At 36.4% G+C, this 25,010-nt stretch overlaps 2 protein-coding genes and 2 non-coding genes across 6 annotated transcripts in view; 1 reads left to right on the forward strand and 3 right to left on the reverse strand.

The window, feature by feature from the left end:
• TPR (translocated promoter region, nuclear basket protein) overlaps window positions 1–19,285 on the reverse strand; it is a 59,759-nt gene extending 40,474 nt beyond the window's left edge. For both annotated transcript variants that reach the window (XM_066261350.1, XM_066261349.1), the window contains exons 1-21: window positions 19,103–19,285; window positions 18,441–18,734; window positions 16,945–17,049; window positions 16,147–16,220; window positions 14,024–14,120; window positions 12,688–12,791; window positions 12,197–12,361; window positions 11,661–11,753; window positions 11,218–11,298; window positions 11,049–11,136; window positions 10,183–10,323; window positions 9,676–9,767; window positions 9,182–9,379; window positions 7,181–7,288; window positions 6,023–6,249; window positions 5,247–5,410; window positions 4,284–4,417; window positions 4,049–4,197; window positions 2,319–2,481; window positions 757–891; window positions 126–266 (exon numbers count right to left, since the gene is read on the reverse strand). In XM_066261350.1, coding sequence (XP_066117447.1) covers window positions 126–266; window positions 757–891; window positions 2,319–2,481; window positions 4,049–4,197; window positions 4,284–4,417; window positions 5,247–5,410; window positions 6,023–6,249; window positions 7,181–7,288; window positions 9,182–9,379; window positions 9,676–9,767; window positions 10,183–10,323; window positions 11,049–11,136; window positions 11,218–11,298; window positions 11,661–11,753; window positions 12,197–12,361; window positions 12,688–12,791; window positions 14,024–14,120; window positions 16,147–16,220; window positions 16,945–17,049; window positions 18,441–18,734; window positions 19,103–19,172 — 2,823 coding nt within the window. In that variant the 5' untranslated portion in view covers window positions 19,173–19,285. The remainder of the gene's footprint in view (window positions 1–125; window positions 267–756; window positions 892–2,318; window positions 2,482–4,048; window positions 4,198–4,283; window positions 4,418–5,246; window positions 5,411–6,022; window positions 6,250–7,180; window positions 7,289–9,181; window positions 9,380–9,675; window positions 9,768–10,182; window positions 10,324–11,048; window positions 11,137–11,217; window positions 11,299–11,660; window positions 11,754–12,196; window positions 12,362–12,687; window positions 12,792–14,023; window positions 14,121–16,146; window positions 16,221–16,944; window positions 17,050–18,440; window positions 18,735–19,102) is intronic.
• Window positions 3,905–4,008, reverse strand: LOC136327950 (U6 spliceosomal RNA). Its single transcript, XR_010730003.1, has one exon. It is a non-coding gene; the product is annotated as a U6 spliceosomal RNA (small nuclear RNA).
• Window positions 8,779–8,908, reverse strand: LOC136327428 (small nucleolar RNA SNORA66). Its single transcript, XR_010729646.1, has one exon. It is a non-coding gene; the product is annotated as a small nucleolar RNA SNORA66 (small nucleolar RNA).
• Window positions 19,286–19,317: 32 nt separating the features above from the next.
• The window catches only part of ODR4 (odr-4 GPCR localization factor homolog), a 36,586-nt gene continuing 30,893 nt past the window's right edge, over window positions 19,318–25,010 (forward strand). The window contains exons 1-2 of one of the 2 annotated variants that reach the window (XM_066261357.1): window positions 19,318–19,493; window positions 22,476–22,595. In XM_066261357.1, the coding sequence (XP_066117454.1) occupies window positions 22,497–22,595 (99 nt within the window). In that variant the 5' untranslated portion in view covers window positions 19,318–19,493; window positions 22,476–22,496. The remainder of the gene's footprint in view (window positions 19,494–22,475; window positions 22,596–25,010) is intronic. The other variant, XM_066261356.1, reaches the window with a different exon arrangement.

Genomic DNA, 25,010 nt, shown 5'->3' on the forward strand with positions numbered 1-25,010 from the left:
AAACTTGAGTGTGTAAGAAGTCTTGTGAAAACCATGCTTCAACCTGAGATGGCAATGTGTACACACACAGCTTGACGGCTGAATATGAACAGAGCTCCAGAAATTCAGAATCCTGACAGACTTACATCTAGATTTCTAGTAAGCGTGTGCCTTTGTTCCACCTCATTTTCCAACTTCTTTTTTAGATGAGATATCTCATTTTCCAGTTTTTCTATCTGGTTACTAAGCCTTTGTTTGGTTTCTGTTTCTGATCGTTCTAGTATTCCCTAAGGTTAAAGAAAAGAGTTTTGGTTATGCTTAAGAAAAAAGTAAAAAAATAATACAAATAAAAGGATTCAGGGGATTACAGGATTACAACCCATTGCTACATGAAGTTAAGATCTATGATATTGACGAAGAAAGGCACTTTAATATTTTACATATTAAAATATCTATTTACTAGGGGAAAGAAATCATTACAATAGTCATTCACATTCCTTCAAATTTTAGTGCAAAAAAAAAAGCAAATATTTAATCTTGTAAACAAAATGTGCAACATTCTACAAAAATGAACCTGAGGATGAAAACTGCCAACTGCGTGAGTTTCAGGTCTCTTTCAATGTTTTATTTAGAATATTGATATGTATTAATAAACCTCAAAATTCAATGACCATCCTAACACATGACAAAAAATTTCTAATTAAGAAGAGTGAGAAAATATGTTAAAACTATTTAATTTTAAAACTGTTTTGTACGTGTGCTTTTTTATTTGGTTACCTGAATTGTTTGCAGGTTAGTTAGCAGTAAGTTTTGCCCTCTTTGTTCAGCTAACAAAGACTCTCTTTGCTGAGAAAGACGGACTTCTGACAATTTGAGCATTTCCTTTTCCTTTTTCAAGTTTTCTGCTCTTACCTTGAGAAAAACACAAATGAAAAATAAGTTGAAAAACAATGTGTCAAGTGTAATAATAAAATTATAAAGTTAAAGTGATCCTTCAGGACTCCGTATTTCTTAATACTAGAGACTATTAGCTCTTCATCCTATAGAAAATATACCTTAGTCTTGTATTGATATATGAAGCAAAAATAACTGGGTACATCAATCGACCAAAGGAAAAAATCTCATAATTACTACAAATACTTATAATTACTTTGCTCTAATAAATCAACCTTAAATAACAACATAAAAGAAATATGAAAGTCAAAGAAACAAAATTATGCTACAGTTGTACTTGAATACTATTAAATTATGCAAATTTTAGAAGGTAGCTTGGGTACTAGCGGTTTGAGACTGCTGACTGATGTATTTGAACTTTTTTTGTCCCTATGAAGAGTCCACTGAGTCTCATGGAAGCTGGGTGGGGGGGGGGGGGTTTGAAGATCAGTATCCTCAAAGTACTCATATTTACATGTAAGTCATAAACTATCAATCATAAATTATACCAGTTAGAAAAAATGCATTCCCAAAAGGAGAACATGATAACATAAAGATAAAAAAAACAAAAGATATAGTCAACAGATTTAGAAAAAACCTGTTTAAGTCCCAAGCAACTAATATTACTTGACTGCCCCAAAATAAGCAAATCACTTGGCTCATGAGTTTCTTTCTCAACAAGTAAAGTGTGGGGCAACTTCACTTAGTTCATAAATAATAATCAATAGTTGAAAAAGATAACATCATAAAAAAGCAAAACACTACATAAAAATTAGCCATCAAAGAATTCAGTATTTTGCTGAAAGTAAAGTCAATTTCTGGTCGACATTTATTTTCATGTTCAAATTCAGAAATAAAGTTCAATGCTAATAAAATTTTTATGTTGTCATATTAGAAATGAGCAAGAATGAATTCATTTGTTTTTGTTGTAGCTACAGAAAGAGTGATTTACAAATTTTGAAATGGAAGACTTGTAAGGAAATCTTAATATAGAAAAACAAACTTGTCTTCCTTCAGTTTTAATAGAAACTATCACCCCGCTGATGTACAACTGGACATAGCTAACCTGTCAACAATGTGGCAGTTAGGGGCACCAACTGATTACACAGGTGAAAACCCAAAGACTTCCAACCTTGTATATAACTACTGCTGACTCCTGAACAACATGGATTTGAACTGCACAGGTTTATATTGGGTCCACTTATATGCAAACTAATGAATAAGTGGACCTGTGAAGCTCAAACTCATGTTGATCAAGATTCAATTGTATTTGGACACTTTAAGCACTTGTAATACACAAACCTCTCAAATATCTGTCATACCAACAAGTAAAACCAAAATAATAACCGAAAACACAAATGTCAAATGCAATTTATACTGCAAGTTGGATGAGAAACTGGTCTTACTTCTGCAACAGCTAGCTTTTCATTTGCCCCTCTCAAATCTTGCGTCATTGTATTGATTATCTGTTCCTGCTTTTGAGTTGTTGCAGTAAGTTTCTGATTTCTCTCTTGTAGAGATGTAATTTCGCGGCGATATCCTTCCACATTATCTTGTAGCATTTCATAACTTATATGAATAAAAATAATTGTATAAGATACTGAACTGCTATATCCTAGCTTAGTTTCTTAAAGAATTTCATATTAGTTTAATTTCAAATTATTAAATACATAACAAAGTGGTTTTGTAATAATAACACCTTTATACTTTTTTTTGAACACCAAAGATAGCATTTAAATTCAAATTCTAAAGAAACACAGTGGTTTTGAATCTTATTCATTTACAAGAATTTTAATCAAATTCAAAATAATGCCAATATAGTGTTGCTACACCAGATAGCCACCACACTGATGTAATTTTATAGATTTACGCTTGGTTAGTGATAAGATTTTTGCCATTCATTTCCACCATCTCTTCACCCTGTTTTCTTATGTGTTTGAAATCTTAGAAAATGGCTGGCCAGAACACAGGGGGAAATGCTTTTTATTTGGAAGATCAAAACTTGAAATTTACAGAGGTGACTGCCTGCCATATCCTTACAAAAACATGGCTGGATCACGTCACAGAGGCGTCCCTCATGTCACTGCGCTTCACAGACACTGCATTTTCATGAACACCAGGCAAGACTCTTCCCAGGCAAGATCATGGCTTGTTGAGGGCTCAGATGGTGGATAGCATTTTTAAGCAATAAATTTTTTAATTAATGTAGATACATTTTGTTTACACATAATGCTATTGCACACTTAACACACTACAGTATCATGTTGGAATAATTTTATTCACTGAGAAACCAGACAATTTGTGTTGACATGTAGTACTGCAATATTAGTTTCATCGCAGTGGACTGAACCTACAGTATCTCTGAGGTAAGCCTGCATACACAGCAACGACTGTCCTACTCGTTAAACTATCAGGGACTCAATGGAGCTAACAACTATGGAATGAGATTTACTATGTTAAGTGATTAGGAAAGTGAATTTTTCTAAAATTAACTATGTAGTTAGTACCTGCGTATCTTCTACCTAAATCAGAAATGGCTGAATGGAATTTGCGCACATCACACTCACCCTCTGGTGCATTTATAAAATGACCAAGTCCTACGGAAAAATAGGCCTTTCAATCTCAGGAAGGAAAACTAGCAACTAGCACATCATTAAAAATAACCATCTTAAAAATAACTATCTAGATTCTTTAGCACAGATGCCCAAGAGAATCATTAACCAATATTAAAATAGCACCCCCATAGCTTCTCATCTGCATTATGGTTCACAAAAAAGGAACAGTATTGAAGAATTAATCTTTGAATTTGATTCATTTGAATACTGAAGTCTACCACTTAGACTTCATTAATTTTTAAAGAGTCTAAATGTGATTTTTTAAAATTAAACTTATTGAAGTGACATTAGTTAATAAAATTGTATCAATTTCAAGTGTATACTTCAATGATACATCATCTGTATATACTGTATTATGTGCCTACCACCTAAAGTTAAAAAATATGAAATGATTTACAAATTTGTGAGTCATCCTTGTGCAGGGGACATGCTAATTAATCTCTGTATTGTCCCATTTTTAGTATATGTGCTGCTGAAGCAAGTTCTAGACTTCGTTAATTTTCTAACAAAGGAAAATTTACCGTTTAGAAGCAAAATCTAGCTGGGTAGTAATTTTGGTATTCTGTGATCGCAAATCTGTGACTTGCTCCTGAAGTTTCTCAAGCTGCTCATTTTGTATTTTTTCATTATCTGCCTTTTCTTTTTTGTAGTTCTCAAAAATTTCCTGCAACTAAATATTAGAGAAAGTATTAGATGACGACACTGTGTTCTTGAAAAACCTAACCCAAAATACAGGTGCAAAGGTGTGATCTTTACCTGTTTAAGGGCAGCCTTGGCTTCTATAGCCTCTGCTGACTCAATTATAGGTACTGAAGTAGGAGTGGAAACAGTTTGGGACGTACTTGACCGTTTTGGAGTTGACATAAGAGAAATATCGTCTAAGCTTGAAGCTTCAAAAAAAATGCAAAAAAATAAAACAAATCACGTAACCTTTTCTTTGCAAATACTTAAAATTACTAAATTCAACAAGCTAGACTGATTTAAATGAAATCAGAGATTATAATACAAGGAATTACTAAATAACCTATTAAGATTATTTCTGATGTTTTTAGATTAAATGTTAAAACAAATATAACCAAAATAAACATAGTTCATTGATTCTAAGATGCACACTGTTCAACAGCAGCCTTTCTTCTTTCTTAATAATACCTAAACACGTCGGCCTAGCGTGCGGAGGACCCGGGTTCGATTCCCAGCCAGGACACACAGGAGAAGCGCCCATTTGCTTCTCCACCCCTCCGCCGCGCTTTCCTCTCTGTCTCTCTCTTCCCCTCCCGCAGCCAAGGCTCCATTGGAGCAAAGATGGCCCGGGCACTGGGGATGGCTCTGTGGCCTCTGCCCCAGGCGCTAGAGTGGCTCTGGTCGCAACATGGCGACGCCCAGGATGGGCAGAGCATCGCCCCCTGGTGGGCAGAGCATCGCCCCATGGTGGGCGTGCCGGGTGGATCCCGGTCGGGTGCATGCGGGAGTCTGTCTGACTGTCTCTCCCTGTTTCCAGCTTCAGAAAAATGAAAAAAAAAAAAAAAAAAAAAAAAAAAAAAACCTAAACAATGGTATATGCTTTAGAATGGATGACCTGTTATGTTTAATCATATATGGTAGCCATCTTTAGAGTGCATACTGCTTATGTTGCAAAATTAGCTTCCTAATATGCATATTGGAAAAAATTCCCCCCCCCTCCCGACTTGACAACTTTTAAGATAAGACACACAAACCTACCTTGTAAAGGAATGACAACTCCTGTTGTTTGTGACAACAAAATACGGTACATATCACGCTGACGAACTATGGAATCCACAAGCTGTTTCTGATGCTGCCGTGACTCACGGAGTTGTTCCAATTCAGTGAGGGCGCTCTCAAGTTTGAGCTGAAGCTCACTAATTCTAAAAAAAAATCGCAAGTCTGTTTCTTTGAGATTTAGACGCAATTATAATTTCTAGTGTACACATATACCAAGTATTTTTACCATCTAGTATTAAGTACATTTTCATCTTATTCTCTTTTCTACTGCTGTTAAGAACCATATAGTGCTCAGATACTCATCAGTCATCTGTAAAATTTGTTAGCAAAAATTAAACCAATTCCACTCAGTCTAAATTCCAGTCTACTTGCTTTCATAACCATTCCTCCTCCTCTAGCACCAAACACATTAAAAAAAAAATTCTTTACTCTGTTTGAGTAATTCCTACATACCTTCTCCACACAGCCATGTGTTCTCCTTATCCAGGCCAGTTTCTCTACCTCTACGCGCCCACAAGTAGGCTTTCACCTACTATAGCACTAAACATACTGAACTAAAATGATCTACTTAGTCATCTTATTATCAAGCTCATCCACAGAGTCCCTTCCACCTTTTTTCTTTTTCTTTTTTTGGTATTGCTGTCATTTTTTTTTCTCTCCTAACCATTATATTCCCAGTATCCAGCATTTTTGAGAGTACATAGGAAGTTTTCAATAAATGTTTGCTGAACAAACCAAGGTAGTCAAGAGCTTACTTGGATGAAGTTGTTTCCTGTTCTTCCCTTTCTCTGGTTTCCCCGAGCTCCCTAAGGGCCACTAAGAGACGCTGATTTTGCTGTTGAAGTTCTTCAATATTTCTGTAGGATACTAGATGCTGTGATATTACTTCAGATGAACTGCTTATATCAGCAGAGCTTACTTCCTCATCACGAATTACATGGTTACCCCTTGCTTCTTCAAGTTCCATCAAAAGCACTCTAATCTAAAAACAAAGTTTTAATGTTATTAATAGTCTTGGCTTTAATTCTGGAAATATTTAGAAGAAAATAGAAATCTTCAAGGGAAAATATTACTTTATAAATACCATCAACTGGTATTAAATTATCTTATAGATAATATATCAAGCATATTAAAATGATATTAAAACCTAGAAAAAAAGTTTAATGAAATAAATTTTCATTTCTATAAAAGTGTGTAATGAAGGCTGTTTTTAAAAAGCAGCCAAATTATATTTCCAGAAGCATGGCTCAAATTTTTGTAAAACAATGACTCAATAAAATACACAGAAACAGATACCTACTATGTGTACAAGTGTATGATTGCACCTGCATTCTTCTGTATGTGTTATATGGGGAAGAACATGAAAAATAGATTTTAATCCCATTCATGTAAAATTTTTGTGTGGTTTATGTATGTAACCCACAAATAAAAATTAGAGTAAAATACACGAACAAAAATAGATCTACATTTCGGGCTACTTCAGTTAAAAAAAAGGAAAAAAGGAGAGTAATAAACATGGCATGGTTTTATATCTGTAAAAAAGAAAATGTGTATGTTTATTTATGCTCATGTGTGTTCATACATATTAAAAGAATGATAGGAAAGAGTATACAGAAGTGTATTATCTGGTTATACTCTGGGACAGGGGTGGGGGGAAAGAACTTTTATCTTTGAATTATTTCATTTATTATAACAAGTACGTATAATCTGAAAATTCATCACTTAAAAACAAAAGGAAAAAATGCAGGGTCTATGAAAGAAAAATGACTAGACTGCAATTATGCTACAGCAGTAGTCTTAACCAATGAAAATTTTGTATGTGGTAGTTCTCAGATACCTGCAAAATGATTCAAACATTACTAGGCCATGGTTTAGGGTAAAAAAAAATAGGAAAAGAAACAATAAATTCTAACCTGCTGTGAAAGATCTTTAACTTGTATTTCCATTCTCTGATTGTCTCTTTCAAGTACAGATGAATGTTTGTTGGCTTTATCAGTGTCCTCCTGCAATCGCTGAATCTCCTTTAAAATGTAAATTTACGTAAAAATTCTGTTATTTCCTGCTAAGACTATACAAATGAAGCAGTTATACAAATAACAAAATATACAGTGTTCAAATATCATAGTAATCAACTTATAAACTAAAAACATTTCATACAATATAACCTATATAATACAATAACCCCTCAAAGAAAGTCTACAAATATGATACATGTATTTATTTCTTAATTTCTAAAAGATTGCTCATCATTCTAATGATCATCACTGTATGACAACAATGGGCAATGTGCCACTACTCCCAAATTAACTTGATTACAAGGTCAGAGTCACACCAAATTCAAATGACACCATGTAAATAATTTCTAAAGTTTTGTTACTAAGACAAAAAACAAAGACTATATTATAATGATAATCATCTTCACATTAGTTATCTGAAAACAAATATCAAATAAGTAAAAGAAGTTGGGCAGGATGCATATAAGACCTGATTGTCTTTATAAAGACACATTAGGAATTAATTCTAAAGAATCAACAGCCAGTCCCAAGGCTATAAAACAAACAAGAAACAAGTATATGATAAAACAAATGAAGCAAGTGAATATTCAGAACTATGGCAATAATGCAAATCTACTGAGTTCAAAATGGGATTAAGATGTCAAGGAAAGAAGCTATTTACTTATAAAACCCTAAAAATGTTTAACAAATAATTATCACAAAATCTAGTCTGTAGAACACATGTTGTGTGGAAGAAGATTCAGGTATAAAATAAAAAGCTACCATAATTATCTTTAAATTCTCTGGCAGTTATAAAAAATAATGTTTTTTTTAATTACTGTACCTGGTACATTAGTGAAGAAACAAATAGGTTTTTCACAATAAACACCTACTATTTTCTGATTCTTAAGCCCCTTGACCTCACTATCTATCCTCTTGAGACAATAAGTACCAGGCAAAATCCTCACTCTCAACAGTGAGAAACTCAAAATTTAATTAGACCCAAGGAACCACTTTTCAAACCAGATGAGGACAGGGGATTCAAAAAGCCAATATTCTGTCAAAGCAAGACTGGTAGATGTCACTTGATACAAGAGAGACAAGAGATAACATACCCTGATTAAATTGATGCCCAAATTGTATTAGCAACAGCAACAAAATTTTAAGTTTGAACTGACAATACAATTTACTTATACTATTCTCAAAAAAAAAAAAATTGTCAGTTTAGATAGAACAGATACAAATTGATTTAACTGACTTTCCTCAAATTCAAAAATGCAACAAATCTTTAAGATTTTTCAATAATAGTTGTACTCCAAAAGCAAAATTGTCAGAGTATAAATACTCTGATTTCATCACTATCTGTTAAAAGGGAATCTTAAGAGATGAAAGATATTTGTTAATTTCCTTGGTGTTCTAATATGTAAAGGAACAACAGAATAATATAAAATTGTTCTTCCCTGTGCCAAAACAACATTATCATTTCTAGACAGAAGTATCACAACCTTTTTTTTAAAGACTGTACTAGGATAGAATGGACCACCTCAGGAGCTTCTGAGGCAAATTCATTTCTATCACTACATTATTTCAGCAAACCTGGTTCTCCTCACTTCTGCAACATCACCCCATTAGTGATCGAGTCTGCACCACAGCTGAATGACAAAAAATGACTAAACTACATTAAGGAGCATTCTATTATAAAGATAGATTTGAAGTAGCAATTTATTATCCGCTATAGAACTCTACAGACAACTCCAAATGTATTTAAAAATGTAAAAGGCTCTTACAATTTTAGCTGAATAAAAGTACAACATTTTGTAATTACAGGTATTTCATAATGTAGTGACAAGCTTTATTATATATATTTATTGTTTCTTATATGTATTTTCCCCACAGCTAAAATTCAGGGATGGAACCCACCTTCATAGCTTGCTCAAGCTTAGCCGATAAGCTTGCCACAGCCTTCTGCGCACGCTCATACTCCTCGCGCTGGCGTTTCAGAATTGGTGCTTTGGCTTCAACTTCTTTTACTATTTCATCTAAGTACTTAGTAATTCTTTTGTTCTCTAGTTTCTCCAAAAGCAGCTGATCCTGAGCTTCCACGTAAGCATTATAGAGCTGAAAGTAGAAGAGGGCTTGTTTCAAATGGAGGCATAACAACAGAAGTATAGGGTCTATCTCCACAGTAAACATTCGTTAGCACTCACATTGATGGAAATATTCACTGTGTTACACAGAATTAGGAACCAAGAAAGCCTTTCCCAGAATGATACATTAAACATCAGATGATATTCATATATATCCTAAAAATATGATATTTAGGATAATTCTTCTGAGGATTAAGTTTCAGAGAGATCTGAACGCTTTTTTTGATTGAACTTATTTGGGGTGACACTGGTTAACACTACTCTTACCTCAGTTAATTTCATGCCAGGTTTCACAATCTTAGCTACGGCTGCTGCAGTAGGAGACATGGCTGTAAGCTCTTCTTCAGATAATATTGCTCCTATGTCAACACACAGAAATTTGTATAGATAAAATTTCAAACAGAAGGCACTAATATTTTTTCAAGTTAGAAATGACACCTACTGTACATTACTATAAATTCCTATAAAGATTTTAAAACTATGACATCAAAGAATAATGTAACAAAACTCAATTCTAACAACTATGCAGCAATTATAGTTAAAATTATTTGACAACTGACATACAACTAAATATGACCAAAAGGTACTTGTATCTGATACAGTAAACCTACATAAAGTACTAGTTTTAAACTAAAAATAACATAATGCTATATCTAGTTCAATGGAGTTTCCTACTTCACAACACAACAGAGAAATTCTACTAGTAATAATAAGATAAACCCATGTAGGGATGTTCTAGTATTTCTAACCATTAGTAAGCATCTAAATCCATACCTTTACGTTTTGTGGCAGAAAGCAGGTCATTTGCATTCTCTAATTCCTTCTCCAACTTCCCTATTTTCTCAAGCATTTCTTTTTCCATTTGATCTTTAGATTCCTCCACCTCTAGAAGATGATCTTGTATTGCTTTATTTGCTAAACACATTTTAAAAGACAATATTTAAACATAAAATTAAAATGCTAGAGCTTAGAAAGTGTAACAGAACAGTCATTTCCCTCTCCATCGGACACTATTAAATTCTAGAAAGGCTATGGTTGACAGTTATTACCCCTGAAGCTCTTGCGCTACTGATAGTTCCTGAAATGTCCTGGCCTGGTGAATCTATTTTTCCTTTTGATGTCTCCTATTCACAGGAAAAATAAGGGACCTCAAATTTTAAAAGTGTCTCTAAGTATCTCTGGTTTTAATCTGATCTTTAGAACATAGGAAATAACTAAAAAAGGTCATACATAAATAACTTGCATTTCAAAAAAAAAGAATATAAGGTAATCAAAGACATTAAAATACATATTTATACTTTAAAAGTAAGGTTTACATATGGAGTAAGAGTATCCAAACTATAAACCCGTATGTACTTACCAAAGTATTTTAAAAATGGAAAAAAAACTTTCTATTAGAAATTAGATGATAGATACATGAGGTTATCAGCTAAATAAAACAGAAAAACAATACCTATATTTTAAAATATAGTATTTGCTGGAAATATTTAAAATATCTTAATCCAGGATCTTTCTTCTATGCCAGTTTGTATCACTAATAAAGTTAATTTAACTTCTAAATCCAACAATCTACACAAAGGTAAAGAAAAAAGTACCTTTTATCTAAAAATAAAGTAATATTTGCATACTTGAAAAGTTACCTTCTCCAGCTTCTTTCAAAAGTTTGTGTAGTTCATCCACTGCTCGGGTCAGTTCATTGCTCTTTGCCTCGGAGTCCTCAGCAGCACTCTAAGATTTAATCTTAAAATGTTAACCAAAACAACCAATAATGTAACATTAGGACATTAAACTGTGTGGCAGGGTACCTACCTTGTATAAGTTAGAGAGTTTTATGTGAGCATTTAATTCATTGTGAAATTTCTCTTCCATACTGGCCTGCTGTTCTTTGGCCTAAAAAAATAAACAAAAACCAATTACAGCAGACATGTCTGAAATGAATTTAGAATCCTTATCAAAAAGAAAAAACTATATATATACAGGTTTGTATTAAAACACTAAATTAAAATCAGTTCTCATGACATAGATTAAGAATAAAATTAATATTTTTATTGAAAAGTGGAATACTTAAAAACATTTAATGACTTGCTCAGTTTTAGACATTACTTTGGATATAGCATATAATTGTTATATTTGATTAGGTTAAGTGTCCTATTTTATGGTGCTAGAAACAGTTTAAAACACAAAATAATATCATAACAAGTTTCATAAATTCTTTAATTTATAAAAGAGACATTTTAAAGTGGTCACTACACCTCTTTCAGTTTGGTCAGCAGATCCTCCACATGCTTTTGAAGATTCTCATTTGATGTTTTCAAACTGTTCATCTGTTCTTCCATTCTAGTAACCTAGAAACAAAAAGTAGTATTGGGTGGGGGGAGAATGTGATATTAACTAAAATTAGTTTGACATAATGTTTAGCTGTCAAGTAAGCAAAAAATAATTCCCTATACCCTAAATATAATTTTATATTAAATACAGTATTTTAAAAAACAAAAAATACTAGCTCATGAAACATGTTTGGATTTAGGTTACAAAACCTTACCACTACTTAAATATGTCTTAGGAAAGATGTATCATAAGAGAGTGATAGTACCAACAGTCAAAGAATATCATAAATTCTATTTAAAATTACTAATTTCCCAGGTTAAATGCTTATGAGTTCTGTCTTCCATATTTGACTCTTAATCCTATAATACACTTACATTTGTACACCACTGAATAAATGTTTAATAATTAGCATATAAATGTAAGTTGTAACCAAAACAAAGATAAAATTTCACTAACATACCTCCTCTTTTTTGTTTTCAAGACTACATTTAAGCTCTAGAATTTCATTTCCCTTTTCTCTGCCAAGAGCCAGAAGTTCATCAGTTTTGGTTTTCAACTCTGTATTCAACCATGTATTCTGATTATGTAACAATTCCTTTTCTTGCTCCAAACGTTTTTCTCGATGCTAAAGAAATACAAAAAAATTACATTTATAGTAAGACATCATTACTTAAAAGATTTTGTCTGTAGCCAAGGTACACAAGGAGATTTTTACCTTACAAGAGTAATAAGTAACTGCAAGAATTCTTAACAGAAAACAATCAGGTAAGAACAAGAAACTTAAATATCACATAAGCAAAAGCGTTCAATTAGAATTGTTTAATGCTTATTCCCTGACAGTAAAAAACAAGACACACTTTAATTACTTTTTTTATAACTAGCCTAAATTTTAATTTAGGTGAATTTTAAGAAAAATTGTATGTTATGCATTTGGAATTATTTGTTACTTGCCTTAACAGAAACATCAGCAGCTTGACGTTCATCTAATTTTAACTGAAGTTCACCCTTTATTGCATTGCTTTCTTTAAGTTTTTCATTTAGACGTTTAACATCCTCTATCAAGGTCAGAAGAGAATTTGAAAATAACTATTATATACAGAGGAAAACAAACATCAATAATATGTATCTAGGAATATAAACATTTAACACTAAGTAAGTAGTTCTCAACTCCTCTATTTTAATTTCTTTCTGCCATAATGAATTATAAACTTAATTTTAACAAATAGATGATTCCTGCACCCAAACATTTATGTTATATTGATTATTTTAAATGCAGAATCTTAAGTTAAATACAAAAAAATTAACATTAATTTTTCTCACATATAACCAAAGATTAATTAAAATTTCACAAATAGCTACTTGTTAAGTTAAAAAATGATACATATAAAAGTTTAAAAATGACACATATAGAGATTTTCTATTCAAAACTACCAGAATACATATGCTTACTTCTCTTTACATTCCTTACATCAGGTTTGTATGGACAAATTCTTTCAATTTTACCTACCCACCAGCTAATCAACATCAATAAATACTCTGAAGTAACTTTTTTCTAAGACTAGGAAAGTCTAATTAAATACAATATTATATAGCAACATAAGTATTTGAAAATTCTTCAACAGAAATAACTTTTCAAAACTGTTATGAAAAGTAACCAAAGGGAACTTGGTACCTTTAAAATGCATAAAAGTCATGTTCACTGAATGTATCAACTGTATTATATACTATAGTCTGTTAAATATATTTTATATTCCTGCTTCCTAACTACTTCAGCATGTTTTTTAAACCTATAAGCTTTAAAGCCTGTAAAAGAACCTCCTCTTAGGTTCTTATATTGAATGCTTGTGGAAACTCATACCAGCAAAAGTAAATGTATGAAATAAAGGAGGTCAGCCTCTATAAATGAACATTAAACTGTTTACAATTTGATATTACAATTAACATTGTATTAAGTATTTTTGGAAGTAAATCTTGGTCCAAATTACTACACTGCTCACAAAAATTAGGAGATATTTTATCACTTCATATTCACTTTGAAATATCCCCTAATTTTTGTAAGCATGTATTTGGAGATGTTTTTCATTTGTATACTTGTCTAGACACTTATTTAAATACTTGTTAATGATCTAAATTAAATAAGTAAATGGGAGAAACAATAGGCTATTACCCTGAGCTCTATTCTGAGCTATCACGAATAAACACCAACTACAGGGATGGACAGGGATGAACTCCTAGCACTGACAGAGAAGAAAAGAGTGGCATTAGAGGCTAAAGCACTTCTGCATACCTGTTAAATATTCAAGTTCTTGAGATAGTCTCTCATTGGTTCTAATTAAGTCTCTTTTCTCAGCTTCTAATTCTTCCTTTGTCCTTGTAAACTGGCTCTGTCATACAAAGCATAATACATAAACAAGAAAAATCAAGCTAATCAATCAATAAATACAGGAACCTGAATTTAGAATTGTTACTTTAATGTTAGATGCAGTTTAAAATAGCTGTTTTTTTCTCATATAACTCATACAGCAAAAAGTTTAAAAGTTACATATACTCTCAACATTTTTGTTCATATTTTGGATTCTTAAAAATATTTTTCCTTGGAAGAACACTACCACTTGGAAGTGTCCTACTTAAACATACCTTTGTAAGACATTTATTTTATTTCTAGTTTTTGTTGTCACATTTATACCTTGGTTCAAATTATTTCTCAAGAAAGATCCCTAGAAAAAGAATAACCTAAAACCCTTAATATATTCAATCAGTTACCTTTGTAACAAGACAAAGGTAATTAATGTACGTTTGAGTTGTAAGTAGTAACCTCAAGCCACCCATGCCAAAGGTAAAGACTGTTCTTAAAATAAAAAAAGAGATAAATAGGCCCTGGCCGGTTGGCTCAGTGGTAGAGTGTCGGCCTGGCGTGCAGAAGTCCTGGGTTCGATTCCTGGCCAGGGCACACAGAAGCGCCCATCTGCTTCTCCACCCCTCCCCCTCTCCTTCCTCTCTGTCTCTCTCTTCCCCTCCCGCAGCTGAGGCTCCATTGGAGCAAAGATGGCCCGGGCACTGGGGATGGCTCCTTGGCCTCTGCCCCAGGCGCTGGAGTGGCTCTGGTCACGACAGGGCGACGCCCCGGAGGGGCAGAGCATCGCCCCTGGTGGGCGTGCTGGGTGGATCCCGGTCGGTCGAATGAGGGAGTCTGTCTGACTGTCTCTCCCCGTTTCCAGCTTCAGAAAAATACAAAAAATAAAAAATAAAAAAGAGATAAATATTACTGTTAACATGGAGAGGTAAAAAAATTTCTAATGGATCAAATCTATTAGTCTTTCCTATGCAAAGTTTCTTTTACATAGCAAGTACTTTTCAACCTCAAATCAAACGCAAAATTAAAAAAATGACGGGAAGAGTCTAAAGTTCTATCTGGGTGCAGAATCACTGGGTATGATCACTTTTATTAGACAAACTGGTCAACAATCCTTGTAATCTCATTCAATCTGTTATTCATATCACTACTTTAAGGAAATGATTTCTGATGGATGGATCATATCCCTAACTGTATTATGATACCTGAAATAATGCCTGGGTGACAATAAGTATTAAATAGATCATTTCTAAGAGAAAGGAAAGATGCAAGGCAGATCAGATAGCTAAGTGGGTGAGTGGGTGGAGGAATCTATGAACCTCTATCCTATGTCTAATTCTATGGCACTGGACTTAACAATAATTTTAAAACATCACAATTTAAGAGCTTCCGAGTTGTTTCTTTTTTTCAAATATCAAGTATCAATATATTCTAATGAGTAAAACTGATGTCTGATCTATCAATAAAAATATCATATAAAAGATCTAGTTAAAAAACTTATGTAGGCCCTGGCCAGTTGGCTCAGCGGTAGAGCATCAGCCTGGTGTGCGGGGGGACCCAGGTTCGATTCCCGGCCAGGGCACATAGGAGAAGCGCCCATTTGCTTCTCCACCCCCACCCCCTCCTTCCTCTCTGTCTCTCTCTTCCCCTCCCACAGCCAAGGTTCCATTGGAGCAAAGATGGCCCGGGCGCTGGGGATGGCTCCTTGGCTTCTGCCCCAGGCGCTAGAGTGGCTCTGGTCGCGGCAGAACGACGCCCCAGAGGGGCAGAGCATCACCTCCCTGGTGGGCAGAGCTTGCCCCTGGTGGGCGTGCCAGGTGGATCCCGGTCGGGCGCATGCGGGAGTCTGTCTCTCCCTGTTTCCAGCTTCAGAAAAAAAAAAAAAAAAGTACAAAAAAAAAAACTTATGTATACATGATTTTGTTAGTAGCTTCTTGTAATAGAACATGTTTTATCTTCCCATTGCCTAAATAATAAAATCAGGATATAAAAAAACACACAAAACTTGTTCCAGTATCATGTTTACAATTAGTGTTACTTAAAGAAATGAGGTTTACCTGAATGACAGTATTGCGATCCTGAGCAAATTCAAGCTCTTTGTTTTTCTCCGTTAGTGCCTTCAGTTGACTATCTGGATAAAAGAAATACCATGATTATACACACAAAGGCTCAAAACTTGCAGTAACAAGTTTTTATCCAACTGCCACCCATACACACTTTAAAATTAAGAAATTGAGCCTCAAAAAGGGTGAGTTATACACTGTATTCCAAATTCAAAAATACATCCAAAACTCACTATATTTTTAGACCAAATTATAAAATACACTATCTTATCTCCAAAACTGCATTTGTGTTCATTCTAGCCAACATTTATAGGAAAAGCATATACAACTACCAATATCCTTATTTTTAATGACATCTTCCAAGTCAATTATAAAAACAGTTAATTATATTTATGAACTGGATAAAAAATATTAACATTTAAACTACATAAAATGTATACAGAATAAAGCACATTAATAGATACCTTAACTGTAATTCAGCTTAGTTATCACTGTAAACAGAGCCTTTAACATGGAAGAAAATTATGCTTGATACTGAATTGTCAATCCCACAATGTCCACTCACAGTAGGCTCTATCTCTTTATAGTTTTCTTCTAAACACATAAAGGTAATTAGGAAATTTAAACCCTATGCTTTTTTACATTATTACAGAATGAAAAACCCAAATATTACCACAAATGAAAACAATGACACTTAATCAACACTTCACATAAAGTAAATGTTTACAAAGCATGCAAAGATGTCTGAAGATCTCAACACTTCACAAAAATTATACAGATGCAATTACTCACTGAGCTTCTCTAGCTCAAGCCGTAAGCTTTGGCACTCTCGGGTTTCATTCACAAGTCTCTCCTGACTGTGGGACAGCCTCTTCTCTATCTCAAAGTACTGTTGTTCTACAGAAGAGTAGAGAAGAAAATAACATCAAACACACATGTACACACTATTTCCATAATGCTACTCATTTTTAATAAGCTTCATTTTAAAACTTCAGACATAGTATTGGAATTGCGCTCTTAGTAAGAATTTGAATAAAGGTAAATACATCAAGCACTTAACATGACTTGAATATTTTCAATTGACTTACAAGTACAGGACAAAAGAACACAAGGCCTCAAGGGGATTTTACAAATTGCTTTTCGGTCTATCCCCTAAGATTAGGAACTTCTTCACCGCAGGTAGCATGTCTTTCTTATCTTAGCATTTTCCCCACACATTAGTAGACTTCTCAGAATAAAGCATCCAAAAAGCTTTATTAAACAACAACAAAAAATTATTCATATTAAAACCTGCTTTGCTTTAAAAGGCTTGTATTAAAATAGCTAAAATAATACCTAAAAGTATAACATTATTAAATTTAAGTAAAAAGAAATGGGTTACCTTACCACGGGAAAGGGCTTGATATGTGCTGTTCACACAGTATCGAGTGCATCCAAGACACTCAACATTTGTGTCCATTAGTGAATAGAAGGCAGTATGCAGTGTACGAGATTCATTTTTGGGACTCAGGAAATTAATATTCAACATTAATTCTGCTTGATGATTCCATTTCTTGAAGTAAATATTTATTTGTAATTTTCAATCCCCTTAGCAAAACTCAGTACCAATCACCCCAGGCAACTGGTAGAGCCAGCCAAGACACACAACAGGGAGTTTGTATTTTACTAATGGTACTTCCTATGCTAAGGATGTTCAAGACGCTATCTCCGTACTTTTTCATTTGAGGGTCTACCGCAGGTATTAACAATAGGTCTTAATATATTTTCTATGAAACTCCAACCTTCAGAAATAAGTCCGATATATTAAACGTATTTACTGCAAGTTCACTTCTCTGCCAACGCCGTCCTGGGCACCTATTCATTTCTGAGAACATCCAGCTGGTTATCGGACCAGAAGGACACACACTCAAAAACAAGTGCATGAAGCCGTCAATTGGACAAAGGCCTCTGCATGCAGGTGCCCAGAAAAGAGCGGAAACTACCACTAATTTACGAACAACTTACAGACAGGGGACACTAGGCTCAGACAGGGGTTGCAGATTCTCTTTAGTCCAGTGTAAACAGACCCAAATCGTCACAACCTGTTACATGATGTACCCTACTTACAAAGAAAACGGACCTAAACGTGGATTCAAATTTACAAAAACAAACAAAAAGTCTCCTTCCATCAAACTGAGAGGAGCAGGTGAGACAGGGCCTCGGGGACCCTGGGGGGCCGAGGAGGTGATGCCCCCAGGGAAGTCGTGCCCAGTGCGAGTCTGTACGGGCGGGAAGAGCGTCGTACTCACCGCTCTCCACCTTAAACTTCTCGTGCCGCCCCTTCAGGCCATCGATCTCGGATTGCTGGTCGGCCAGAAACTTTTCAAGTTTGTTCTGGACGGACTTAGGCAGCTTGTTCAGTTCCGGGCGCTCCAGGACTTGCTGCAGCACCGCCGCCATGTCGTTCAGACAGGGGGTCGCGGCAACAGGAACGGAGACAGGAGAAGACCTGGAGGACGCAGAGGCCTGGGCGGCCACTTCTGCCGCGACCTCGCTCGGGAACTCGCGCGCGCCCGCCCGCCGGAGACTCCCGCGGCGGGACCCTGGGAAATCGAGTCCGATGTGAACCGCGGCAGGAAAAGCGCCACCGCGCCCGCGCCCGCGCCCGCATGCGCGCGCAGCCGCTGGCCGCTGTGCACCCTGGGTATACGAGTTCAGGAGAGGCCTCTGACCCGGACCTGCACGCGAACTTCCGGCTCCCCTTTCCACCTGCTTCAAGCCTCGCAGAACTCTGGGAAACGTATTTTTTCCTCTATGCTTCTGGTGAGCCCAAGTCCCCAACTCCGGTTTAGCTTCCTTCTTTCTCCCGCCCGCCAGCTCTCCTATTCCGGCCGCGTGACCACTGTCCGCGAGGGGGCGCCATATAGTACCGTCATCCCATGTTCCTTTCTGAAAAGCAGAGCAACCTTACCGTCAAAGCTTCGGGATGCCATGGATGGTCCTCTTTGCCGGCTCCTAGACACAGAGCCACTAGAGGGCATCGGTCCCGGCAGGGCCGGACGGCAGGCGCCGGGCTAACGCCACACTCTCAACGGTGCCCGAAAGGGGGCGGGGTGGCGACCACAGTAGCTTTGGCGGAGCCGCTGCAGTGAAGACGGGGGGAGGGGGGGCGAGCAACGCGTCATCAGTCCGCGTCACCGCACTCCTGAGACCCTGGATTTGGAGTGGGAAGTGCGTCGCTTTCTGATGAATTCATTGACCGTGGGAGCCGGAGGGGAGGCAGGCGCGCAGAGGCTGGTACTTGAACCCTGAACTACCTTCTTAGGCGGACTGACCGGCTGGTCCGCCACGTGTGCAGGTAGGTGAGTCCGCCTAAGGGCGTAAATCGTGTGTGAACGTTGTGTGTGTGCACTTGGACACAACTTTCTTATTTAAGGAGCAAAGAAGCGGATTGTAGGAAACATATGGACAGACAGGTACAACAGATTCGAATCCAAGTTACGACAAACCTTGTTCGAAACAAAGGCCATTTAAGTGTGTGTGTGTGTGTGTGTGTGTGTGTGTGTGTGTTGGGGTGGGTGACAGTGATCCAACAGGAATTTAGGGAGCCTGGTTCATTTTTCAGGAAGGAGATTTTAAAAAGAAGCTAAGAGGAGTTAGAATGCAGCCTTTGTTTCTATGTTTTAAGGTAACATTGCAGAAAATGTTGCCTTACATTTGTATTTAAAATAAAAAAACTGTTTTAAGTTTTTAAACGCATTCTTAAAAATCACTCCTCTGCCACTATAAGGAACTGCTTGGTTCCAGATCGGTATACTCTGTGACTTCTAAGCTGAGTCTGAAGATTATTACATTTGATTGCTCATCTGAAATAGTTTATTAAGTTTTTTTCTTGAAAATAAAGCATCGCTAATGTCATTCATCCTGCAGTTCCCACAGTAGCAGGCAGGCCTTTTGTAAATATCAGTAAAAAGCTTGAGGTTGATTTTTTTTACCCCTGAAATATTTTATGTAAACACTTTGAGGTTGTGGATATGTATAGTAGTGGACTACGCCCTCGGCCCGCAATATTATCATATTATTGATCTCATTTGGAAAATGAATATATTTTGCATTTGAACTCACAGAATCCTGAAATTAGATAGGTTTTCAGACTTGCTGTGATCCAAATCCTTTATTTTGTGGATTATGTAATCAGAGTGCAGAGAGGTTGAGATGTCCCAAGTCACAGTGTTTGGACGACTTATAAAGCTCCTGCTGACAAAACATTTCAGGAAAAATTGAACTGTGTAAGACAAGATCTACCTTTTTAGTAGTGTCCTTTGTAAAGTGTGGTTGGCTGTATTTAAAAGTTTTAAAGAGCACTGAAGAAAATAATATCTGATATTCAATCAGATTTTATAACCTAATACATTATCATCTTCCTATTGAATACAATTTCTTATGCATTAATTGGCCAGCAGGCACCTTGGAAAAAATAAGATTAGAAAGTTACATACCATAACTTTGGAGTCACTGTCACTGCTGTTTCTTGTAGGAGTTATTAGGCCAGAAGGAAAGGAGTAGAATAATGTGATAAAGTAGAATAAAGTTTAATATACAGAAATGAATACCTTAAGGCAATATTAAAAGTCGAAAGCCCTTAACTTTATAGAGGCATTAATGGTTTAGACCAGGGTGGTCAACCTTTTTATACCTACTACCCACTTTTGTATCTCTGTTGGTAGTAAAATTTTCTAACCGCCCACTAGTTCCACAGTAATGCTGGTGTATAAAGTAGGGAAGTAACTTTACTTTATAAAATTTATAAAGCAGAGTTACAGCAAGTTAAAGCATATAATAATAATTACTTACCAAGTACTTTATGTCAGATTTTTGCTAAGTTTGGCAGAATAAATCTTTATAAAACAACTTACTATAGTTAAATCTATCTTTTTATTTATACTTTGGTTGCTCCTCTACTGCCCACCATGAAAGCTGGAACGCCCACTAGTGGGCGGTAGGGACCAGGTTGATTACCACTGGTTTAGACAGACTATTCTAGACCTAATCTAAACCAAAATTGTGTGCAAACCCAACTTATTTCTGTGGTTGTCTGAAAAGAGGTAGGAAGAAATTTAAGGCATTTTGAGACAAAACTGAACAGGCTCTTTGGAAAAACAAAAAACAAAACAATCCAGTAGGCCATTTCAAACTGGAACCAGTTATCTGGGCTTTACTTTTGGCTAATCCAAAATCACTGTGACTGGCAGTTTACTGGTGTCATAAGGCAGCCCAGCACATCTATAGTTACCTTGACTTTGCTGTACTAAGATTGAAATTTTCTATAGAACTCAAAATGACCATTATCTCTATTCAAAATGTTGCAACTGTATTCCTACAGTCTTTTTTATTTATTTTATATCATTTTTGAATATCATCTTTTTACATTTTTGTCTCCCACACTCCACATGAAATCCTTGAGCTTATTCATTACTGCCTAGCTCTTCTAGTTAGCATCTTTGGTTTTTAGCTACTGAAAATCAAATCAAAGGAGAACAAATCAGTAAAAATGATGCACTGGTTCTCACCCAGTCAAGAGTTACCCTTAGTAATGGTTTAGTAGAGAGACAGAATATGATTCCTCAGTATGAGCATAATATTTAAGGGCGTGGATTCTAGATCCAGACTGAGTTTAAATCCCACCTTTATCGCTTACCAGCTTTGTCACTTGGGCAAGTTACATTACCTTTCTTAGTTTCAGCAGAAACTAAAGACGTTTATTATTATTGCATTGCTGTTAATCTACTTCAGTAGGTCTTGTACTATGAGTTACTCACAAGCAGAGATAAAATGTTATTTTGTGCCACCATCCCACGTACAATTTCTAGCACGTAGCACGTAGTAGTTCTTCACAGTATGCTTGCTGAGGAAATGCATTTGATTATTTCTACCTCCCAGTGAGCAAAGCGAAGTTATATTTTGTGTTTGAGAAGTGAGCATACTGAAGCTCAGCAATAGATTATCAAAGATAACACAACTAGAGAGTAGGACATCTGGAATAGAAACCGGCTTGTTGACTAATTCTGGCCTTTCCCTTTTCCTGGGTCTGGAAATAAGTTTCATCTCTCACATCAACCCTGGTTGATTAGTAGTCATTTACTGCAGCAGTGTGTTGAGAATTATGAAGCTACATTTGAACTTTGCAGATAAGAAAACTGTCTTTAATAAGCAGTCATTGCAAGCCATAGGGTAGCATTGAGGTAGTACCACTTATTTCTCTCTACTTTCCCCATAAGGGAAACATTGCAAGTTATATATATATTTTTCCTTAAAAATACTATATGTTTTTTCTTATAATTTAGGAGATTGAATTAATTCTCATAATGGGAAGAACCTACATTGTAGAAGAGACTGTTGGCCAGTATCTTTCAAACCTCGATCTCCAAGGAAAATCTTTTGTCTCCGGACTTTTAATAGGACAGGTATGTATTTCTCAGGGTGTATTTATTGACAGAACAAATTACCTGTTTATTTAGAATTGAAATATGCTATTCAACAATAAACTCAGGGTTAGGGGATGGAGAAATGGAATGAAGATGTAAATAACAAGTGGATTTTTTTTTTTTTTTTTACTGAGACAGAGAGAGAGATAGACAGGGACAGACAGACAGGAACGGAGAGATGATAAGCATCAATCATTAGTTTTTCGTTGCGCATTGCGACACCTTAGTTGTTCATTGATTGCTTTCTCATATGTGCCTTGACCATGGGCCTTCAACAGACCGAGTAACCCCTTGCTTGAGCCAGTGACCTTGGGTCCAAGCTGGTGAGCTTTGCTCAAGCCAGATGAGCCCGCACTCAAGCTGGCGACCTTGGGGTCTCGAACCTGGGTCCTCTGCATCGCAGTCTGACGCTCTATCCACTGCACCACTGCCTGGTCAGGCCCAAGTGGATTTTTGAGATAAACGGTGGAGCAGTTAAGACAAACCTAGTCCAGATTTCTTTTTTTTTTTTGTATTTTTCCGAAGCCAGAAACGGGGAGGCAGTCAGACAGACTCCCGCATGCGCCCGACCAGGATCCACCTGGCACACCCACCAGGGGGCGATGCTCTGCCCATCTGGGGCATCGCTCTGTTGCGACCAAAGCGACTCTGGTGCCTGAGGCAGAGGCCACAGAGCCATCCTCAGCGCCGGGCCATCTTTGCTCCAATGGAGCCTCAGCTGTGGGAAGGGAAGAGAGAGACAGAGAGGAAGGAGGGGGGAGGGGTGGAGAAACAGATGGGCGCTTCTCCTGTGTGCCCTGTCCGGGAATCGAACCTGGGACTCCTGTACGCCAGGTCGACGCTCTACCACTGAGCCAACCGGCTAGGGCCCAGATTTCTTTAAGTCAGAACACACTGTCTTTTGACAATGTAAAAATATTTTATGCTGTGGAAACTCCAAAATTAGAATTTTTACTGACCACATTATTTGTATTTTCAAGGTGTTTTATACTGTCTTCTGATCTTTATTAATTCCTGGTTGTTCAGTTCTTTACAGAAGTAGCTTTTGACAGTTTTATTCCCATTGTACTGTGTCTTATCTCAGACTTAGCAACAGTGGTCATGTATTTTGTTACATAGTATAGTACCTTATTTTTTAAAATGTTGATTCGTTGGAGAGGTTGGGGAAGCGGTTAAGAGAATTTGAAAATCAGACATATTCTGTTTGCCTCATAGAGTTAAGCCTTAAAAATCAACACAAAATGTCCTAAGTGGTGGCACAGTGGATAGAGCATTGGACTGCGATGCAGAGGACCCCGGTTCAAAACCCCATGATCTCCAGCTTAAGTGTGGGCTCATCTGGCTTGAGTGAAAGCTCACCAGTTTGAGCACAGGGTCACTGGTTTGAGCCCAAGGTCACTGGCTTGAGCAAGGGGTCACTCGGTCTGTTGTAGCCCCTTCACCCCGGTCAAGGCAAATATGAGAAAGCAATCAACGAACAACTCAGGTGCTGCAACAAAGAACTGATGTTTCTCATCTCTCTCCCTTCCTGTCTGTCTGTCCCTTTCTGTCCCTCTCTTTGTTTCTCTATCTGTCACAAAAAAAAGATCAACACAAAATGGAAGAGATTTGAACAGTTTCTTTAAAAAGCATAAGCCCCAACTGATTTATTATTATAATTGAAGAAAAACTGTGAATAAGCAAGGAGGACTGGTCAGCAGTACAAAGCAACAACAGCAAAAAAAAAAAAAAAAAAAAAAAAAAAAGAATTACGTAGACAAACTGCCTTTATCCATCTAAACATTATTTAAGAGAAAGTACACTATGGCCCAAGGACTTGATTTTGAGGCTTAGTAGCAAATAAAACTCTATTGTGACCATTTTATTGCTGGATATCTTATCATGGGACCTTAGAGTATTCAAATTCCGTAAGGACCTTTCCTTGTTCTGATTCTGTCCACATTCCCAAGCTACTTCCTGTTACAATCCGATGCCCAGTGTTACCTGCTTCTAAAGAAGGCACTGTCCGAGGACTCAGGTAGTCACACCCCTTGATGGTCACCAATCTGATTCCTTAACTTGTAAGACAAGAGGACAGACCCTGCACTGCTCAACCAGGTAGTAGCATCCTGTGAGGCCTCTCATTAGACTGCCGCCTTACTTCCTATTATTTTTTTAAAAATTTAAGGGAAGAAAAATTTTAGAGAAAGATAGGATCACTAAAGATAAAGGTCGTGAGAAATACCCTCTTCCAGACTTCCCTTACTGCACACAGACTGCTTCTTACACATAAGTCTCCCACACTTTCGGACCTTCCTGCCGGTCTTTCTTCCTGCTGCCTTTTCATTCCTTCCGCTTCACTCTTCTACGTGTTTCTTTTTCCTCTTTACTCCAGGGTTCATCACTTTTCTCTCC

The sequence above is a fragment of the Saccopteryx bilineata genome, chromosome 2 (assembly GCF_036850765.1).
Source record: "Saccopteryx bilineata isolate mSacBil1 chromosome 2, mSacBil1_pri_phased_curated, whole genome shotgun sequence".
NCBI lineage: Eukaryota > Metazoa > Chordata > Mammalia > Chiroptera > Emballonuridae > Saccopteryx > Saccopteryx bilineata.